At 53.9% G+C, this 15,495-nt stretch overlaps 1 protein-coding gene across 2 annotated transcripts in view; it reads right to left on the bottom strand.

Annotated features, from left to right (window-relative positions):
• Positions 1-15,495, bottom strand: part of Tyw1b (tRNA-yW synthesizing protein 1 homolog B) — a 175,401-nt gene that overhangs the window by 41,391 nt on the left and 118,515 nt on the right. Inside the window, exon 16 of one of the 2 annotated variants that reach the window (XM_046456019.2) lies at positions 2,293-2,616. The exons of the other annotated variant lie outside the window; for it this stretch is intronic. Coding sequence (XP_046311975.1) covers positions 2,596-2,616 — 21 coding nt within the window. The 3' untranslated portion in view covers positions 2,293-2,595. Of the gene's footprint in view, positions 1-2,292; positions 2,617-15,495 lie in introns of those variants that run through there. 2 annotated transcript variants of the gene reach the window in all.

Raw genomic sequence — 15,495 nt, forward strand, 5'->3', positions numbered from 1 at the left:
CCTCCTGTGCTCAGAATTCAACTCTCTGAAACCACAAAAAGGGGCCTTTGCCTGCAATGACCTTGAGGCTCCTTCTGTATACACCCCTCTCAGCCCCAGAGGTGCACACTGGGAAATCACGGTACCCTGAGGTTTGGCCTGGCCTGGGGTCCGGCCAGGGTCGGCATCTGCTGGGGTGTGGAATGCGTGCCCTGGCCCAGTGCAGACGACTCTCCTCCCCAGGGTGGATGCCACACCTCACCTCCTGTCCCTGTCCTTCTCGGGCCCTTCTCCTCCCTCTGCTCTTGTCCTGCTGTCAGGAGGACAGTGGGGAGCAGGACCACAGTGGCCTGCCCCAGGGGACGCGGAAGCTGCTCCCACACAGGGCCTGGGGACCTGCCTGTGGCACCCACCAGCACTGTCCCTTCAGTCCTGCCAGCTGCTAGAAGGACCCACCGTGCTGTGCTCACCACCAGAGGGCGTCCTTCCCTCCCCGTGAGCTGCCTCCTGAGGTCCTGTCTGTGTCTGTGGGCAGGATAGTAGTTCACATATTGATTTTGCTATTGATTCTAAGGCTATCGATCCTTCATTTCCTTGGAATTTTTTTGCCATTTTCTATTTTTTTTCATTTTAAAATAAATAATTGAGTGATTTTTACAGTAAAAATATGGGTCTCCTGGTGCCTCTGTCCTTGGATGCATCGATCGGGTACTGAGTGGAAAAGGACCAAGCACTCGTCTTTGGGACTGGCATGCGGCTGACAGCAGCCACGTGCACTGGTGCCTCTCAGCCTCCAAAGCCACTGCAGTCAGGTGACATGGTCTCAGCAGGGCATGACTGGGTAAGGGGCCCGTGGGGACTCTCTGTAATACCCTTCCAAATTTACTACAAATCTGAAGTTATTCCAAAATAAAACATTCATTGAAAACAACAAAAATCAATCTGGGAATCGTTTCACTCCTATTGACATTCATGAACTTCCAATCAGGAGGTTTTGCCTCCTTCACACAATTCCCTCTGGTTTTTAAGGTCTTGCATTTTACTCTTTGTCCACCTGGGTTCATTCTGGTGTCTGGCAGAGAATCAGACCCGATGCTCTTTTCTCAGAGGTCCCATCACTGTCTCTTAGATCCCTCGAGCCGCCTTACGCCTGGCCGTGACTTTGAAATGCTTCCTTCACCATATTTTGAATTTGGATGTTGGACTTCCAGGCTTTTGCTTCAGTCAAAAGGGAAAAACAGAGACTGAATTTAGGCACTTTCATGAAATAGTCAAAATTGGGCAAAATATCTCATAAAATATATGAAATAATGGCTCTCAAGATAGTGGACACAGGTGTCAAAGACCCCGAGAGCCCCCTGGGATGGGAAACAAGGTGCCGCGGAGGCATGCCCAGCTCAGGGCCAGGATGAGTGTCCAGGCCACGGTGCTTGGGGGAGAAGCCCAGCGGCTCCCTGAGTCGAGGGTCCGGGGCTAGAGGCCAGGGAAGCCAAGGCCGTGGAGCTCCTGGGACCAGCTCTGGGGAGCGGGGGCGGCACGGGGGAGTCCAGAGGCCTGCGGAGGGCTTTCAGCTGAGTGCCCACCCCTGTGCGCTCGAGGAACAGCCTCGAGGAACAGGTCAGGGGGCAGTCTTGGGGGTCACAGCCCTGGTAGTCTTCCCCACTGGCCAGGCAGCCCCAATGGACCACAGTAAGCATCCACCTCAGTGGAGGGGAGGTGGCCCAGAGGGCATCGGGAATGAACAGAGCCAAGCGCCAGGTGTGGAGCCAGAGGCGCCTGCTCCTGATCACCCGGGATGCGCACAGCACGTGGACCCGAGTCTGTGCCCATGGCTGTGATGGCAGGCGCCTCTGCTCACACCCCAGAGGTCGAGACCCAGGGATACGGGCCCAGCCCACAGGCGCCCCTCTGGCTGCAAAAGGGGTCTTCACCGCAGCCTTGCTCAGTGTGGGTGGGCTGGGAGAGAACTCAAGGGCACAGTCCACTGCATGAGGATTCCCCACGGCCCCAGTACCTCCAGAGGCCACCACACACCATCACGTGGGGTGGAAGCCAAGGTGCGGAGTTTAGGGACACAATGCTAAGACCAGGCAGCCTGCTTAGACCTGCTTGGACTAAAGGACAGCTGACCAGGTGAGACCACCCAACTTCATGCTGCCGGCAGGAAACTGACTCTAAATATAAGACAAAATAGGTCAAAAAAATTTTTTTATTTTTAAAGTAAAGAAACATAACATGTCAACCCTGTTTTTAAAGTAAGAGCAGGTGCAACTGTATTAATATCAAATAAACAGACTCCAGAGCAGAGCCCATTCCCAGAGATCAGAAGGTCATTTCACAGTGATGGAGTACCACCAGTCAGGGCAGTGACACAGAATCCTAGCATCTGTACCTCCGCAAAGAAAGCTCCCCAGCAGACGAAGACACCAAGAGCAACTCAGCAGGAGGGACCACAATGCAGTGGGGCCGAAGACAAGGGTCCGCAGTGACAGGGAAAAGCCAGCAGACAGGAGGCCAGGGGGACAAGGACCCAGCGTGTCCATAGGCCTGGTCTTCTTTCCAGTTCAGAGGGCAGAGCATTCCTGCAGGACGAGACACCCCGGCCAGAAGTCCTGATCAGCTGAAAAGATGCAAGTCCTGCGAAGAGCAGCCTCTGATCAAATGGAATCCAACTAGAACTCATCACAGCAGGACATCTGGAAAGCCTAACTATTTGGAAACTAAATGGTACTTTTTTTAACTTTTTAAAACCTGGTCTCATCAAGCTGCCCTGGCTGGTTCTGAACTCCTCAGATCAGGGTTTCTCCCACCTCGGCCTCCTGCGTGGCGGGGACTCCGGGTACCCACAATTACCCAGGGTCAAAGAGGAAATCAAGGGAAGTCAGAAAGCATCTCAAATAGGACTTAAAAAGGAGGCACAGCACATTGTCCCTCGTGAGACCACTCACTGAGGACCGCCGCAGGCGCTGACCCTTGTGAGATGGGCTTCAGCAAGGACCATTGCTGACATGGCCTGGCTGTTGACCTCGTCACCGCAGTGTCCTTGGGCACTTCTGAATGGCCAGAACCACCACTGTGTGCTCTGGGCTGTTGTGAGTAACAACGGTTACCTGAACGCCAGCACTGCCACCCCAGGACAGCCACCTGACACCCGGAAAGCAACGTGACAGGCGGGGGCATGGCACGCACAGCACGGACCCTGGGCCAAGGACGGTGCAGCCCCTATGGGGTGGAGCTTGGAGGCCCCCGATTTCCTTGTCCTGCTCAGAATGTGCGTGAGTGGAACCCATGAGCTGTGTTTCCGGGGTTTTCCACTTAGTGTCTTTAGACTGTGCCTGACCAGGGTTAACAGAGGGCACGAAAGGAAGAGGGGATGACTGTCTGCCGTGTGTCACCGTGGACATAGAGCCACCTGAACATACACACCTATATATACACATGTGTGCGTGTGTGTGTGCACGCGCATGTGAGCGAGCTGCCGGGGCAGTGGCACAGGCCTATAATCCCATGACTCAGGAGGCTAAGGCAGGAGGGTCACAAGTTGCAAGCCAAGCTAGGCAACTTCGTGAGACCCTCTCAATTTAAACATAATTTTTTTAAAAGGGCTAGAAGTATCAGCGTAGAGGGCCTCTGGGTTCAATCCCCAGCACTACCAAGAAAGGAAAGCAAAGAAAGAAAGAAAGAAGCAACAGAAGACTTTGATGGTTAGAAGGGAGGCCAAGGGAGTGCAGGGGAAGAGGTAGGAGGGCTTGGGAAGTGCTGGGGCTGCGTCCCCGTCTACTGAACCACAATGAATCCCACTTATGTAGGTCATGATGATGCATTGATTAAAACAATATAATAACAGAAAGAGGTCAGCAGAGGGGAGCAGGTGGGCAGGGAGGGGGAGGGCAACTACTGGGGAAGGAGACTGGGCAGATCACGCACGTAAGATGTGACATAAGGAGATGCCCGCGTGTGTGACTATAACACACCAACAGAAGGGTAATCTGGTGACCAGGAAAGTGTCCACAGTTCTTTTAAGTGGGAAACATGGGCTAAACATGACCTTCAAATTCCTAAGAGGTGAGCAGCCTTTATTCGTGTAAGCCTGGAAGCGATGAGCATGGTTGTCCTTAGGTGACTGGATTTAGTGACTTTTTTGTTTTGTTCTTCTATGTTACCTAACTATTCTACAGTAGATATGATTTCTTAAAACATGCAATATTTCCAATTAAGAAGTTCTGATTGTCACAACTTTCACGTGGCTTAGGGGACTAAGAATGTGCTTTTCTTGTTTCAGTGTTTGGTCCCAGTGCTCTTGACTGTTGGGAAGCTTCAGCTGTCAAATGATGAAGTCCTGGATTTTACTCTGAAACAAAAGGAAATGGTTGTACAAGATCTCAGGAGATCAATCCGGAAGACTAAGCTAATTCTCTGGAGGAGAAGGAGCCCTCCTGGACCTTCGTGCCTGCATCTCTCTGGTCTCTGTCCGTCCCTTGCTCCCTCCCCAGTCTCTCCTGTGCTCCAGGCTTGGAGCCAAGCTCAAGGCCACACCCCAAAAACCAGCTGTGCCCCTGTCTTGTGGGAGGAGAGTATGTGACATCAAGTTGATTCAGGAAGGATGTTTTCAGAGCTGAGAAAAAGAACACACACCAGCAAGACCTCAGAAAGCCATCTGAGGACAACAGATGTCCTGAGAACAGGGCTGGGCTGGGCTGTCCTCATTCCTGATGACATTCTGGAAGAGCTTTTGCTCTATGTCACTTAAAGACACATGAGGGGCCTCAAGGACATAAAGACTCTGTACAGAATATTCAGACAGTGACTGCAAACCCCACCTCCATATTTGGAGATGATGGATAATAGGTGATAGATAATAGGTAGAGATAGATAACAGGTGAGAGATGATACAACAAAGAGAAGATAGATAGTAGGTAAAGATAGATAATAGGTGATAGACAGATGATACAACAGAGAGACAATGGATAATAGTAAAGATAGATAACAGGTGATAGATGATACAACAAAGAGATGATGGATAATAGGTAAACATAGATAACAGATGAGAGACAGATAATATAATAGGTGATAGATAATAGGTAGACATAATAGATGACCAATAATAGATAGATGATAGACAGACAGACAGATAGGTAGATGGAGACAGATAGCCCTCAGCAGTCTAGGGCTCTGTTTCTCAGAGTGGCCTGTTGACCACCATATTGCAGTTTTCTGGGCTGCTTCAAAATGCCAGCTCCAGAGCCTCATCTCGACCTACCAATGTGGATCTGGATCTTAACACGCACCAGGGAGCCTGAGACACACTGGACTCACATTTACCCTACTTGGCTATCATCCCACAGTGGAGAATGAGCAACTGGAGCAGGGCTGTAGAGGATTTCATTTTCATGCACCACCCATCATGAATGTAGTATCAGGCACTGTGCCAGGCAGTGGCCTAGGTCTAGTGGGCGGCAGCCTAGGATGGAAAGGTGCGTGTGCTCGCAGAGGGGGGATAATCTTGGCTCAGGAAGGCCATGTCGGTGAAGAGGTACTCAGCTGCAACTTACCAAATGTGCAGCCAACAGCAGCTTTAAGTTATAGATACTTAATTATCTATTATATTGAAAAGCATGGAGGGAAAGCAGTCTGGATTGGGTGGGGTCAAGAGCAAGCTCCTGCCCCCTTGCCACTGTCCTGCTTGGCATTCTTGGCAGGCTCCCAGAGTGGGGTGAATGTCTCTTCCTTTGTCCTCATGTTGTATTTCTTTTAATTCAGCCTGAGGTCACATTGGCAGCACATCAACCTTAGCTCATTTGGCAACAGGTAACTAAAACAGGCCCAAAGGAGGGTCCCCTAAATGGAGCCTCTTCAAGACATGACAAGCTATGTCAAGCTCACCTCCTCTGTTAGAGATGAACAGAACATTCAATGTATGCTTGAGGGATCAGACACACTGCCGATTAAAATGCCACCCCCCTGAGGAACTTCACAACTTCACAGGGATCCGACGGCTGGACTGTGGAGCCCATCAGGAACATTCTAACCGCCCAGTGCAAGGTGGCGCCCTAGGGCATGGTCGCCATGAGACAGCAGGCGCCAGAGGCACCATGTGACTGACCTCCGGGGAAGTTCGTAAACATTTTCAAAATCTAACAATGGCTCACTAGCTTCCCCCACTGTTCCAGAGAGCACAAACCAGGGGCTTCTCTCCTCTCCTCTCCTCTCTGGGATGCCAGGGTCCCCTCTCTGAGCGTGAAGTCCTTTCCTGTCCTTGGGAAAGCTGCACCCTTGCCGTGCTCACTGCCTTGTCATGTGACGCCTTCTGCAGAGAATGCCGAGAGCCAGGTGGCTCCAGTCGAGGGCTCTCTCAGCATCTCAGGGACACCCTGGGGACAGTCTGAGGCAAGCACTTGTGTGCACTTTGCACAGACGCTGTCATGTCATCCAGAGACATGACACTTGGTGTAGTGGCTTATATGGGACCAGCTGCTCTCTCTGAAGCTGCACAGAAACAACCCCCAGCCCAGAACTCAGAGCGAGTGACCCCATCTGAACATGAGGCCCAGGCCACTAGATGCAGGAGGACCTTCCCACCCCGGCTCCTGTGTGAACCTGTGCTGGCGACAGCAGAGGCTGGCACAGCCATCCTGGCCGGCAGGAGGTGACGCCCACTGCCTCACATGCCCCTGGACGGTACAAGAGTCTGACCCCAGAGTCTGTTGTGGCAGACAACTATTTTACTCTAGTCCCTGATGCCACAAAGTGTGTGCTATGCCCATCTCCTTGCCAATCACCCAGCTCAAAGATCCCTCAGCCTGGGAGTGTGGAGAGGAGGGGAATTGGAGTGTGGGGAGGTGGGGAGTTGGAGTGTGGAGAGGTGGGGAGTGGGAGTGTGAGGAGGTGGGGAGTTGGATTGTGCAGAACAGGGAACAGAAAGGGAGAGAACCACGGGGAGCCAGGCCCAGGGTCTGCACAGGTCCCCCTGGAGCACCCACCAGACACTGATCAGCACCTCAGTGTGAGGACAGCTACCTGGGCCAGACACAGATCACCCGAGAGGACTAGATGGAGCTGTGCCCGGCACCCACACAGAGCAAGAAGAGCAACGTAGTTGGACAGGAAAAGCCTCCCAACACCTGGGGCATTGGGTTGAGTGGTCAAGAGGGCCTTGCCCTACACTGGACCTTGCTCTGGTCCACCTAACAAACCTCTCAGGCGGGACCCTGAAGAACCAAACTGTTTCCAAGTTCCCTAACTACACCAACTACAGAGGACGACATGGGAAGAGACAAGCACCCAGCAGCGTAGAAGGTAAGACTCATCCCGTCGGCACTCAGAGAGCTACTGAGCGCGCAGATGTAGGAAGGCCCGAGGCCTCAGGAGAAGGAAGACCAGGCTCGGAGGACACCAGGATCTCTTACTAGAACAGACAAAGACGTTGAAATCAGCAAGTAGGGGTATGAAGACAGGTATTGGACTGCGTTCGGTAAGTTCAAAAGTTAATTAGAGACATACAGAAAGTCCCAGAGGTGAAAACTGAAATGTCTCAGATGAAAAACTCAAAGGGGGGACTAAGGTCTGATCTCAGAGAGGTCAGGAAAAAAGGATGTGAAACCCAAAGGTTTAGCAAGAAAAATTATCCAAATGAAACACACAGAGGGAGAGAAGTTGGCAAGAAGAACCCCATGATCTGTGGGCCTCCAAGTGCCTGAGCTCATGGCATCGCAGCTCCCAGAGGAGAACAGAGACCGAGAGATATCTGAAGAAGTAAAAGCTAAGCATTTTCCAACTGTGACAGAATTGTAAACAGGAAACTTGGAGAAAATTATATCAAAGCACATCATTATCAAGTGTTCGAAGCCAGGGGTTAAAAAATAAAGACTTAAAAGCAGCAGTCAGGAAAATAAGACATGCTCCACACCCAGGATCAAAGACAAGAACGGCAATAGGCTTCTTGTCAGAACAAAGCAAGGGAGCAGACAGCGAGTAAAACAGCATCTTGAAAATAAGGAAAGAAGCTGTGTACGGTGGCGCACACCTGTAATCCCAGTCACCTGGGAGGCTGAGGCAGGAGGACCTCAGGTTCAAGGCCAGCCTTAACAACTTAGCAAGACCTGTCTCACATTTAAAATGAAAAGAAACAACAATAAAATAATCAAAGCAAAAAAAAAACTCTGAATATCTGGAATTTTATATCTAGCAAAAATATCTTTCAAAAATGAAGGTGAAATACAGAGACACAGAAAAGCTAAAATAATTTTTATTGGACCTGGATACAAGAAATGTTAAAGGCATCCCTTTAGACCAAAGGAAGCAGACGCCAAATGAATGGTTCACATAAAGGAATGGAGGGTACCAGTAGTGATGCTCACATGTGTGTGCACATGTTGCATGTGGAGGCTGTGTATGTGTTTACAAGTGTGCATGTGTGTGTGTGCGTGTGTCTGCATACATGGGTGCAGGTGTGTGTGACTGTGTGTGTGCATATGTCTGCATACATGGGTGCAGATGTGTGTGACTGTGTGTGTGTGCACGTGCAGCATGTGTGGGTGTGGGTGTGTGTGACTGTGTGCAGATGTGTGACTGTTCATGTGCCTGCATCCATGGGTGTGGGTGTGGGTGTGACTGTGTGTGCGCGTGTGTCTGCATGTGTGGGTGCGGGCGTGTGACTGCGTGTGTACAGGTGTGTGTGTGCCTATATTTGTGGGTGCGGGTGTGTGTGTGTGTGCATGTGCCTGCATGCGTGGATGTGACTGTGTGTGTTCATGTGTGTGTGCAGGTGTGTGTGTGTGCCTGCATGTGTGGGTGTGGATGTGTGTGACTGTGTATGTGCAGGTGTGTGTCTGCATGTGTGGGTGCGGGTGTGTGTGACTGTGTGTGTGCATGCATGTGCATGTGCGTGTGCCTGTATGTGTGTGTGCAGATGTGTGTGTGTGCATGCATGTGCATGTGCGTGTGCCTGTATGTGTGGGTGCAGATGTGTGTGTGTGCTTGCATGTGTGGGTGCAGATGTGTGTGTGTGCTTGCATGTGTGGGTGCAGGTGTGTGTGACTGAGTGTATGCAGGTGTTTGTATGCCTGCATGCGCGGGTGCGGGTGTGACTGTGTGTGTGCAGGTGTGTGTCATGTGCCTGCATGCGTGGGTGCGGGTGTGTGTGACTGTGTGTGTGCAGGCATGTATGTGTGCGTGTGCCTGCATGTGTGGGTGTGTGTGACTCTGTGCAGGTGTGTGATTGTGCATGTGCCTGCATGCGTGGGTGTGGGGGTGTGTGACTGTGTGCTGGTGTGTGAGTGTGTCTGCATATGTGGGTGCGGGTGTGTGTGACTGTGTGCAGGTGTGTGTGCATGTGCCTACATGCATAGGTGTGGGTGTGTATGACTGTGTGTGCAGGTGTGTGTGTGCATCTGCATGTGTGGGTGCGGGTGTGTGTGACTGTGTACAGGTGTGTGTGTGTCACTGTGTGCAGGTGTGTGACTGCATGTGCCTGCATGCGTGGGTGTGGGGGTGTGTGACTGTGTGTGTGCAGGCTTGTGTGTGCGTGTGTCTGCATGTGTGGGTGCAGGTGTGTGTGACTGTGTGTGTGTGTAGGTGTGTGTGTGTGTGTGGGTATGTGTGACTGTGTATGTGCAGGTATGTGTGTGTGCATGTGCCTGTATGTGTGAGTCCAGGTGTGTGTATGTGTGCGTGTGCCTGCATGTGTAGGTACAGGTGTGTGTGACTGTGTGCAGGTGTGTGTCGTGTGCCTGCATGCATGGGTGTGAGTGTGTGTGACTGTGTGTGTGCAGGTGTGTGCATGTGCCTGCATGTGTGGGTGTGTGCAGGTGTGTAGTCACTGACAGTGTGCATGCAGATGCACAGGGGCACACGCACTGTGGACAGCAGCGTGGAGGTTTCCCATCTCACCTTCCTGGTTACTGTATTTTCCCAAGAGAAAGGCCTGGCAGTGGGGGCTCGCACTTGATGTTCACCACAGCTTCACTGCCACACCCCCAAGTGGGACGGTCCCAACACCTGTTCACAGGCGACGACTGTGGTATGACAGTCCAGTAGAGCGACTCCTGGCAGCAAAATCCAAGGCCTCGGCGGGCGCAGCAGCGTGCGTGAGTCTGCGTGTGCCGAGCGGAGGGAGCCAGGGAATGAAAATCACAGACCACACGAGCCCGTCACATCCACCACGAGAAGACGGAGACTGGGCAGATGGGTGGCTGGAGGAAGGGGTGTGAGGGATTTGGGGGAGGGATCTCCTAATGGGGGTGGAGTCATGGGGGTAGATGTGTGTCGAATGTGTCACACTGAACACTTGAAGCGTGTGCCATGGATTTTAAGTCAATTCACCTTGACACCTTCACTCAGCAACACAAAGACTAGGTTCGAGGGTGGGGTGTCCATGTTTGGGGTCTGCGGGGCGTCCAGATCTGGGGTCTCCAGGCCTGGTGCGCAACCCCCGCCCCTGAGTGGGCTTCTCAGGCTGGAAGAGCAGAACTGCCCGCAGGCACAGCTGCTGCGCTCCAAGGGTGGTCCCTGGAGCAGACACACAGGAGCCGGGGCTCTGTATGGCCTCAGAGCCAGAGCCCCAGGGCTGAGCCTTGTCACGGGGTGGCGGGAAAGCCACCGGGTAGGGTGGGAAAAGCCAGGGAGGGGTCACTGGTTGTTTCCCAGAGGTCAGACCAGTGTCTGGCAGGAGAGTCGACTCGATGGGGAAAGGCCCTCTGTGCAGGGAGCTGGCCTGGGTGCCCAGGGCCTCCGTGGGGGTCCCCATCCCCGCTCAGCGCCTGCTAGATGCTGTGGAGCTGGAGCCCGGCTCCCTGCCAGGCCCTGCACGTGCCTCATTTTGTACTTACCTGCTCCACGTTGGGTGGCCTGTGGCCGCTCAGAGTGAGGGGCACCTGCCTCGGAATGAACCTGCCGAGTCCAGCCACATCTGGTTTAGGTGACATTTAGAGGGGACTCTGGACCTTGATGCGGGAGTTCCTCAGGAAGGGGCCTGTGGGTGGGTCCATGGTGGGGAAGTGAGGCCTGGGGGCTGGGTTGTGAGGCAGGGTCCTCGTGCCTGGTCAAACCCTTCTGAAGAGGCTGCTTCCCTCCCAGCAGGACTAGCTGGGGGTCTCCTGGGGTGTCTGGCACCTGGCCCTGGGTTTCCAGCCCAGCGCTGAGAGACAAGTGCTGCCATCCTTGAGGCCCCATGGTGGCCTGGGCAGCTGAGCACAGGGTCGGGACGCGATCACACGGAGAGGCCACGGGAAGGCCTGAGGGACAGACACCTCACTTCCGAGCCACATTGGAAAACAGGAACATCACCAACCCTCACCACACAATGGCTTCTCTGGAGACCCGGAAAGTTCTGAGAAGACATACCTGCCACTCACCCAGACTGACAGCCAGACTCACCTGTCACAGGCTGCCACCTGGGACAGAAGTGGTAATCAGAAGCCAAGGGCAGCGTACCAAAGCCGGGCCAGGCCACACTGCATGGAAGAGGGACAGAATCTACCCGAACTCCAGAAATGGAGTCCCATTGTCCATCCCAGAGTAGGAAAGGCACCCTGGACATCTAGAAAGGGTCAAAGCCCCAAGACAGCGTCTCTCGATGAGCCCCTGCAGACGTCCCCCCAGGAAGACAGAGGAAGGAAATCGTAGGTGCCCATGAGAGACAGGAGGGGACTCCCATTTCCCTCGAGCAAGGCCTGGCTCTGGATTCACTTATGCAATCCAGCCATCTGTGCAGGAGACGAGGCACAGAGCCATCCCCACCGCACTTCAGCATGTGGTTTGTGCAACGGCGGATGGCCAGCCAGGGGCCCCTGGGAGACAACTGGAAAAGGCCAATGAGGCCGGGCATCTCATCCCAGTTGTCCCTGGTCACACTGGAGAGGAAATGAAGGTCTCCACAGCCCAGGAGAGTGAGGCTGCAGGGGAAGTTTCCAGAGCCAGGGAGGAGAGCGGCCACAGGACTGGGGGCCAGCCCCACACAGGCCACGTGAGACAGCCTGGCAGAAAGGGTGGCCTCCGGGAGGCTGGCGAAGACTGCTCCACCAGAGCCTCCGCACCTGGGCTTCCTGGGCAGCCCTGGGCCCTGGGAGGCTCGCAATCAGCAGGCTCTGCCCCCGGCTCCATCCTCCCGTTGTGAGGCCAGCACAGTCAGATCTCAACACTGCCCCTCTACATAGCACCACAGGCAGACCCTGGAGCAGCTCACACTGCCCGCTGCCCACCTTCTGCCCCCATCTCCTGGGGCCTTTCCCCAGCCCTCTCTTCCTGCCCCAGCTGCTGGGGAGAGTCCTGCTGTGAGGATGGCCAGCAGCCAGGCCTCGCACTCTAAAGCTCTGGGCTCTCCCTGGTCCACTGAAGGCCCCGCTGCCCTGCGCCCTGGGTCTGTGTCCCCTGCTAACTGCTCCCAGCTCCCCCCACCCTTCAGGCTGAGGGTGCAGAGCAGGACGCGTCCACACATCCTGGTCTCCTCAGAGTTGCTGTGGGTCTGGAGGACAGAGGCCATTTGCTCCCCAAGCACAGCATGGGATTCTCTCGGGGTAACACAGTTCTTTGGTCAAATGACATCGACAACCAAAACCAAGATTTCCATGTAGGAAGAACAGAAAGCGGATCCTGGCAGAGATGTAGACGGCCACACTGGCTGAGACTCAGCAGCCTCAGGTCCACGAGATTCCTCGGGTGAGATTCCTCAGGTGCTGGGGCTGTGAGTTCAGACAGGGTCCTGGCAACTCGCAGGACGACCCCGGGAAGTCACATGCCCAGAAGGCACGGGGGCAGGCCGCATGCTGGGGTGTGCTCGGCTGGAGCTGGGCCCCCTGGTGCTCCCAGACCACACTGTCCCCTGAATCCAAACCTGGAACCCCCTCTGCCTTCTCTGGCAGCCAGTGAGGCAAGGGGGACGTCCTGTTCTTCACCTCTGTTCCACCGCCTGGTCTTTTAGAAGACCCCGCCCCTTCGTCTCCACCACCCACTGGAAAGCTCCAGAAGGTCAGAGGAGGAAGTGGAAGTGTGTTCTCCATCCCTTTAGGAGAGTCCAGCTTCTGTCCCAGAAAGTAGGGTTGCTATGGGAACAGGAGGAAATGCTGCTAAAACTGGAAGACTGTGACATTTTGTAATGGGAAAGTGGGTTTTGGAGGCCAAACAAGTCTTCATAATGCTGCCCTTTTTAGCCACCTGGCTGAATGCCAGGGACACAGGAGGCAGAAGACATGCAACGTGGCGTCTTCACGACCCACAGATCTGCCTCCTGCCTGACCAGGAATCTGTGTCAGTCAGCCTGTGCCAGGCTGTGCTGCAGCAACAAGCAGCCCCAAAACCTCAGGAGTTCAGAACCTGTTTATTCCTCATTCAGGCACATGTGGGCTTGGTGATGGCTCTGGCCCAAGTGCTGGAGCAACAATCTCCCTCTGAGATGAGCCATTTTCTTGGCAAAGAGGGTGTTGTGTCCCCCTAAAGCTCACGTGTGAGACACTACAAGAGGGTTCAGGGGTGAACGAACGGGGTTAGGAAAGTCTTGATCTGACCCAAGCATTGATCCCCCAATAGGGACTAACTGGGTTATGACTGCAGGTAGGCGGGGTGTGGTCGGGGGAGGTGGGTGCTGGGGTGACCCTCTGGGCTTGTCCTGGTGAGTGGAGCCCTCTCTGCTTGCTGGAGCCCTGTCCTGAGCTGCTGTCCTCCTCCACTCCCAGCCCACTGTGAAGTCCTACCTCACTGGGCCCCAGAGCAGCGAAGTCGGCCTTCTGTGGACTGAGCCCTGAAACTGAGAGCTCCAAATACACTTGTCCTCAACTGCTCTCGTCACTTGTCGCTCCCCACCTGGGCTGACTCACGGCTCAGGACCTCCCCTCAGGAGAGAGGAGCTGGCGGAGCCATCGGACCTGTTGTGTGACAGATGGATTCACGTGGACCCACCCCGGGGCCTCCGGTGTTTGTGTGATTCAATGACCCCGTGTTCTCTTCTAAGCTCCGCGCCCATCACATACTGCTCCTGTCACTGCCACCAGTACCTTGCTGCAGGTGTTAGTGGGCCTCCGACACCTCCCATCAACATCTTCCGGGGGTCCTCCTGGAGTCACCTGCCCTCCCTGCTGGGTCTGTGTGTCTCCCTCTCCCCTGCTGTGACCAGGGCTGGGCCTTCCTGTTCTCACCCCTGCCCTCTCCTGGGCCTTCAATTAGTCATAGTTCTGTCCTCCGCAGGCCTGTCGGACCTTCTCCTGGGGAGTCCAGAAGGGCTGTGAGCCTGCATGTCCACAGTGCACTCAAGCTCCTGGACCCAGGGAGAATGGCAGCACCATCCACCCTATCCCGAGGCCAGCCTGCGTGGCTGGTGCTGTACCAACACCAAGCCCGTCGGCCACAGCTCTCCAGGTCTGTGAACGTCCTTGGCAACTCGTCTCTCAGCCTCTGGCCTCTGCATCTGATGAACAAGCAAACCAGGCTCTCGCAGGGCTTAGCCAGCCGTCTCCTCCCTGCTCTCCTCCCTGCTCCAGGCTCCTGCCTGGCCCTTTCCCACCTACCATTCTTCTCAGGCCCGGAGGCCCTCCAGAGCCCTGCCAGGTGCGCTCTCCTGGGGACCACCTTCCTGTGGCTCTGGCCACAGGTCACAGTCACATGTTGGACACTCACGTCTCTGATGAGTGTCCGTCAGCATCGTGTATTTGCCAAGGAATCCCCAGTGATGACCAGAGCCACGTCAGCGTTCCACAGACGCCTCCTGAATGTCACCCGCACAGCGAGGCGTCACACTATGCCACTCTTTTGAGATAATCGATGCCCTTCCCAGTGGACATTCAGGTTTCTGAGGGGTTTTTTTTGCTGTTATAAGATGCTTTAATAAGTACTTGTAAATGTGATTTTCCCCTTTAAATCCTTTAATCCAAGGTTAAAGATAGAGGTTCTTGGTATGAACTGCCAAAGTGCTTTTGAAATACTGTTACATAATCTTTATGATGATGTAAAAAACCTTACAATTTGATGGGAGAATATTGTCTTCATTTTCATTTCCTTGGTGAAAATGAAGTTTTTCTATCTTGTAGCCCACTCTCTATCTGTTCCACATCCTTTGTTCCTTTAACCAGTTTTTAAAAAAATATTTACTTTTTAGTTGTATGTGGACACATACCTTTATTTTATTTATTTTCATCGGGTACTGAGGCTCGAGCCCAGGGCCCTGCACATGCTAGGTGAGCGCTCACAACCAGTCCCCTATCCAGTTGAGTTTTTAGCATTTTTTTAACTAAACCACATGATCTTTTCAAGTAAGGTCAGTCCATCGCACCCTGGGCAGCAGTCCCCCAGGTTTGCCTTCGTGTTCCCGTGTGTAGGACGCTCCAGGAAGACTCTCTGACCGTTCCTTTACCAGCTGGTTCTTACGTTGCTTCTGGACCCACAGTGGTTCTAGAAGAGCGGTCTCTAGGCCAGGGCATCATGTCAGCTAGGGCCTGTGAGAGGCAACCTGTCCCAGAAGGCCTCCCAGCAGGGCCTCTGCCCACGAGGGCAGCTGGGAGCTGGGCAGTCTTGCTCGGGAGCCGGAGCTGT

The sequence above is a fragment of the Marmota monax genome, unplaced genomic scaffold, assembly GCF_021218885.2.
Source record: "Marmota monax isolate L192 unplaced genomic scaffold, Marmota_monax_Labrador192_F-V1.1 WCK01_AAM20220418_F8-fsc00235, whole genome shotgun sequence".
Lineage (NCBI taxonomy): Eukaryota > Metazoa > Chordata > Mammalia > Rodentia > Sciuridae > Marmota > Marmota monax.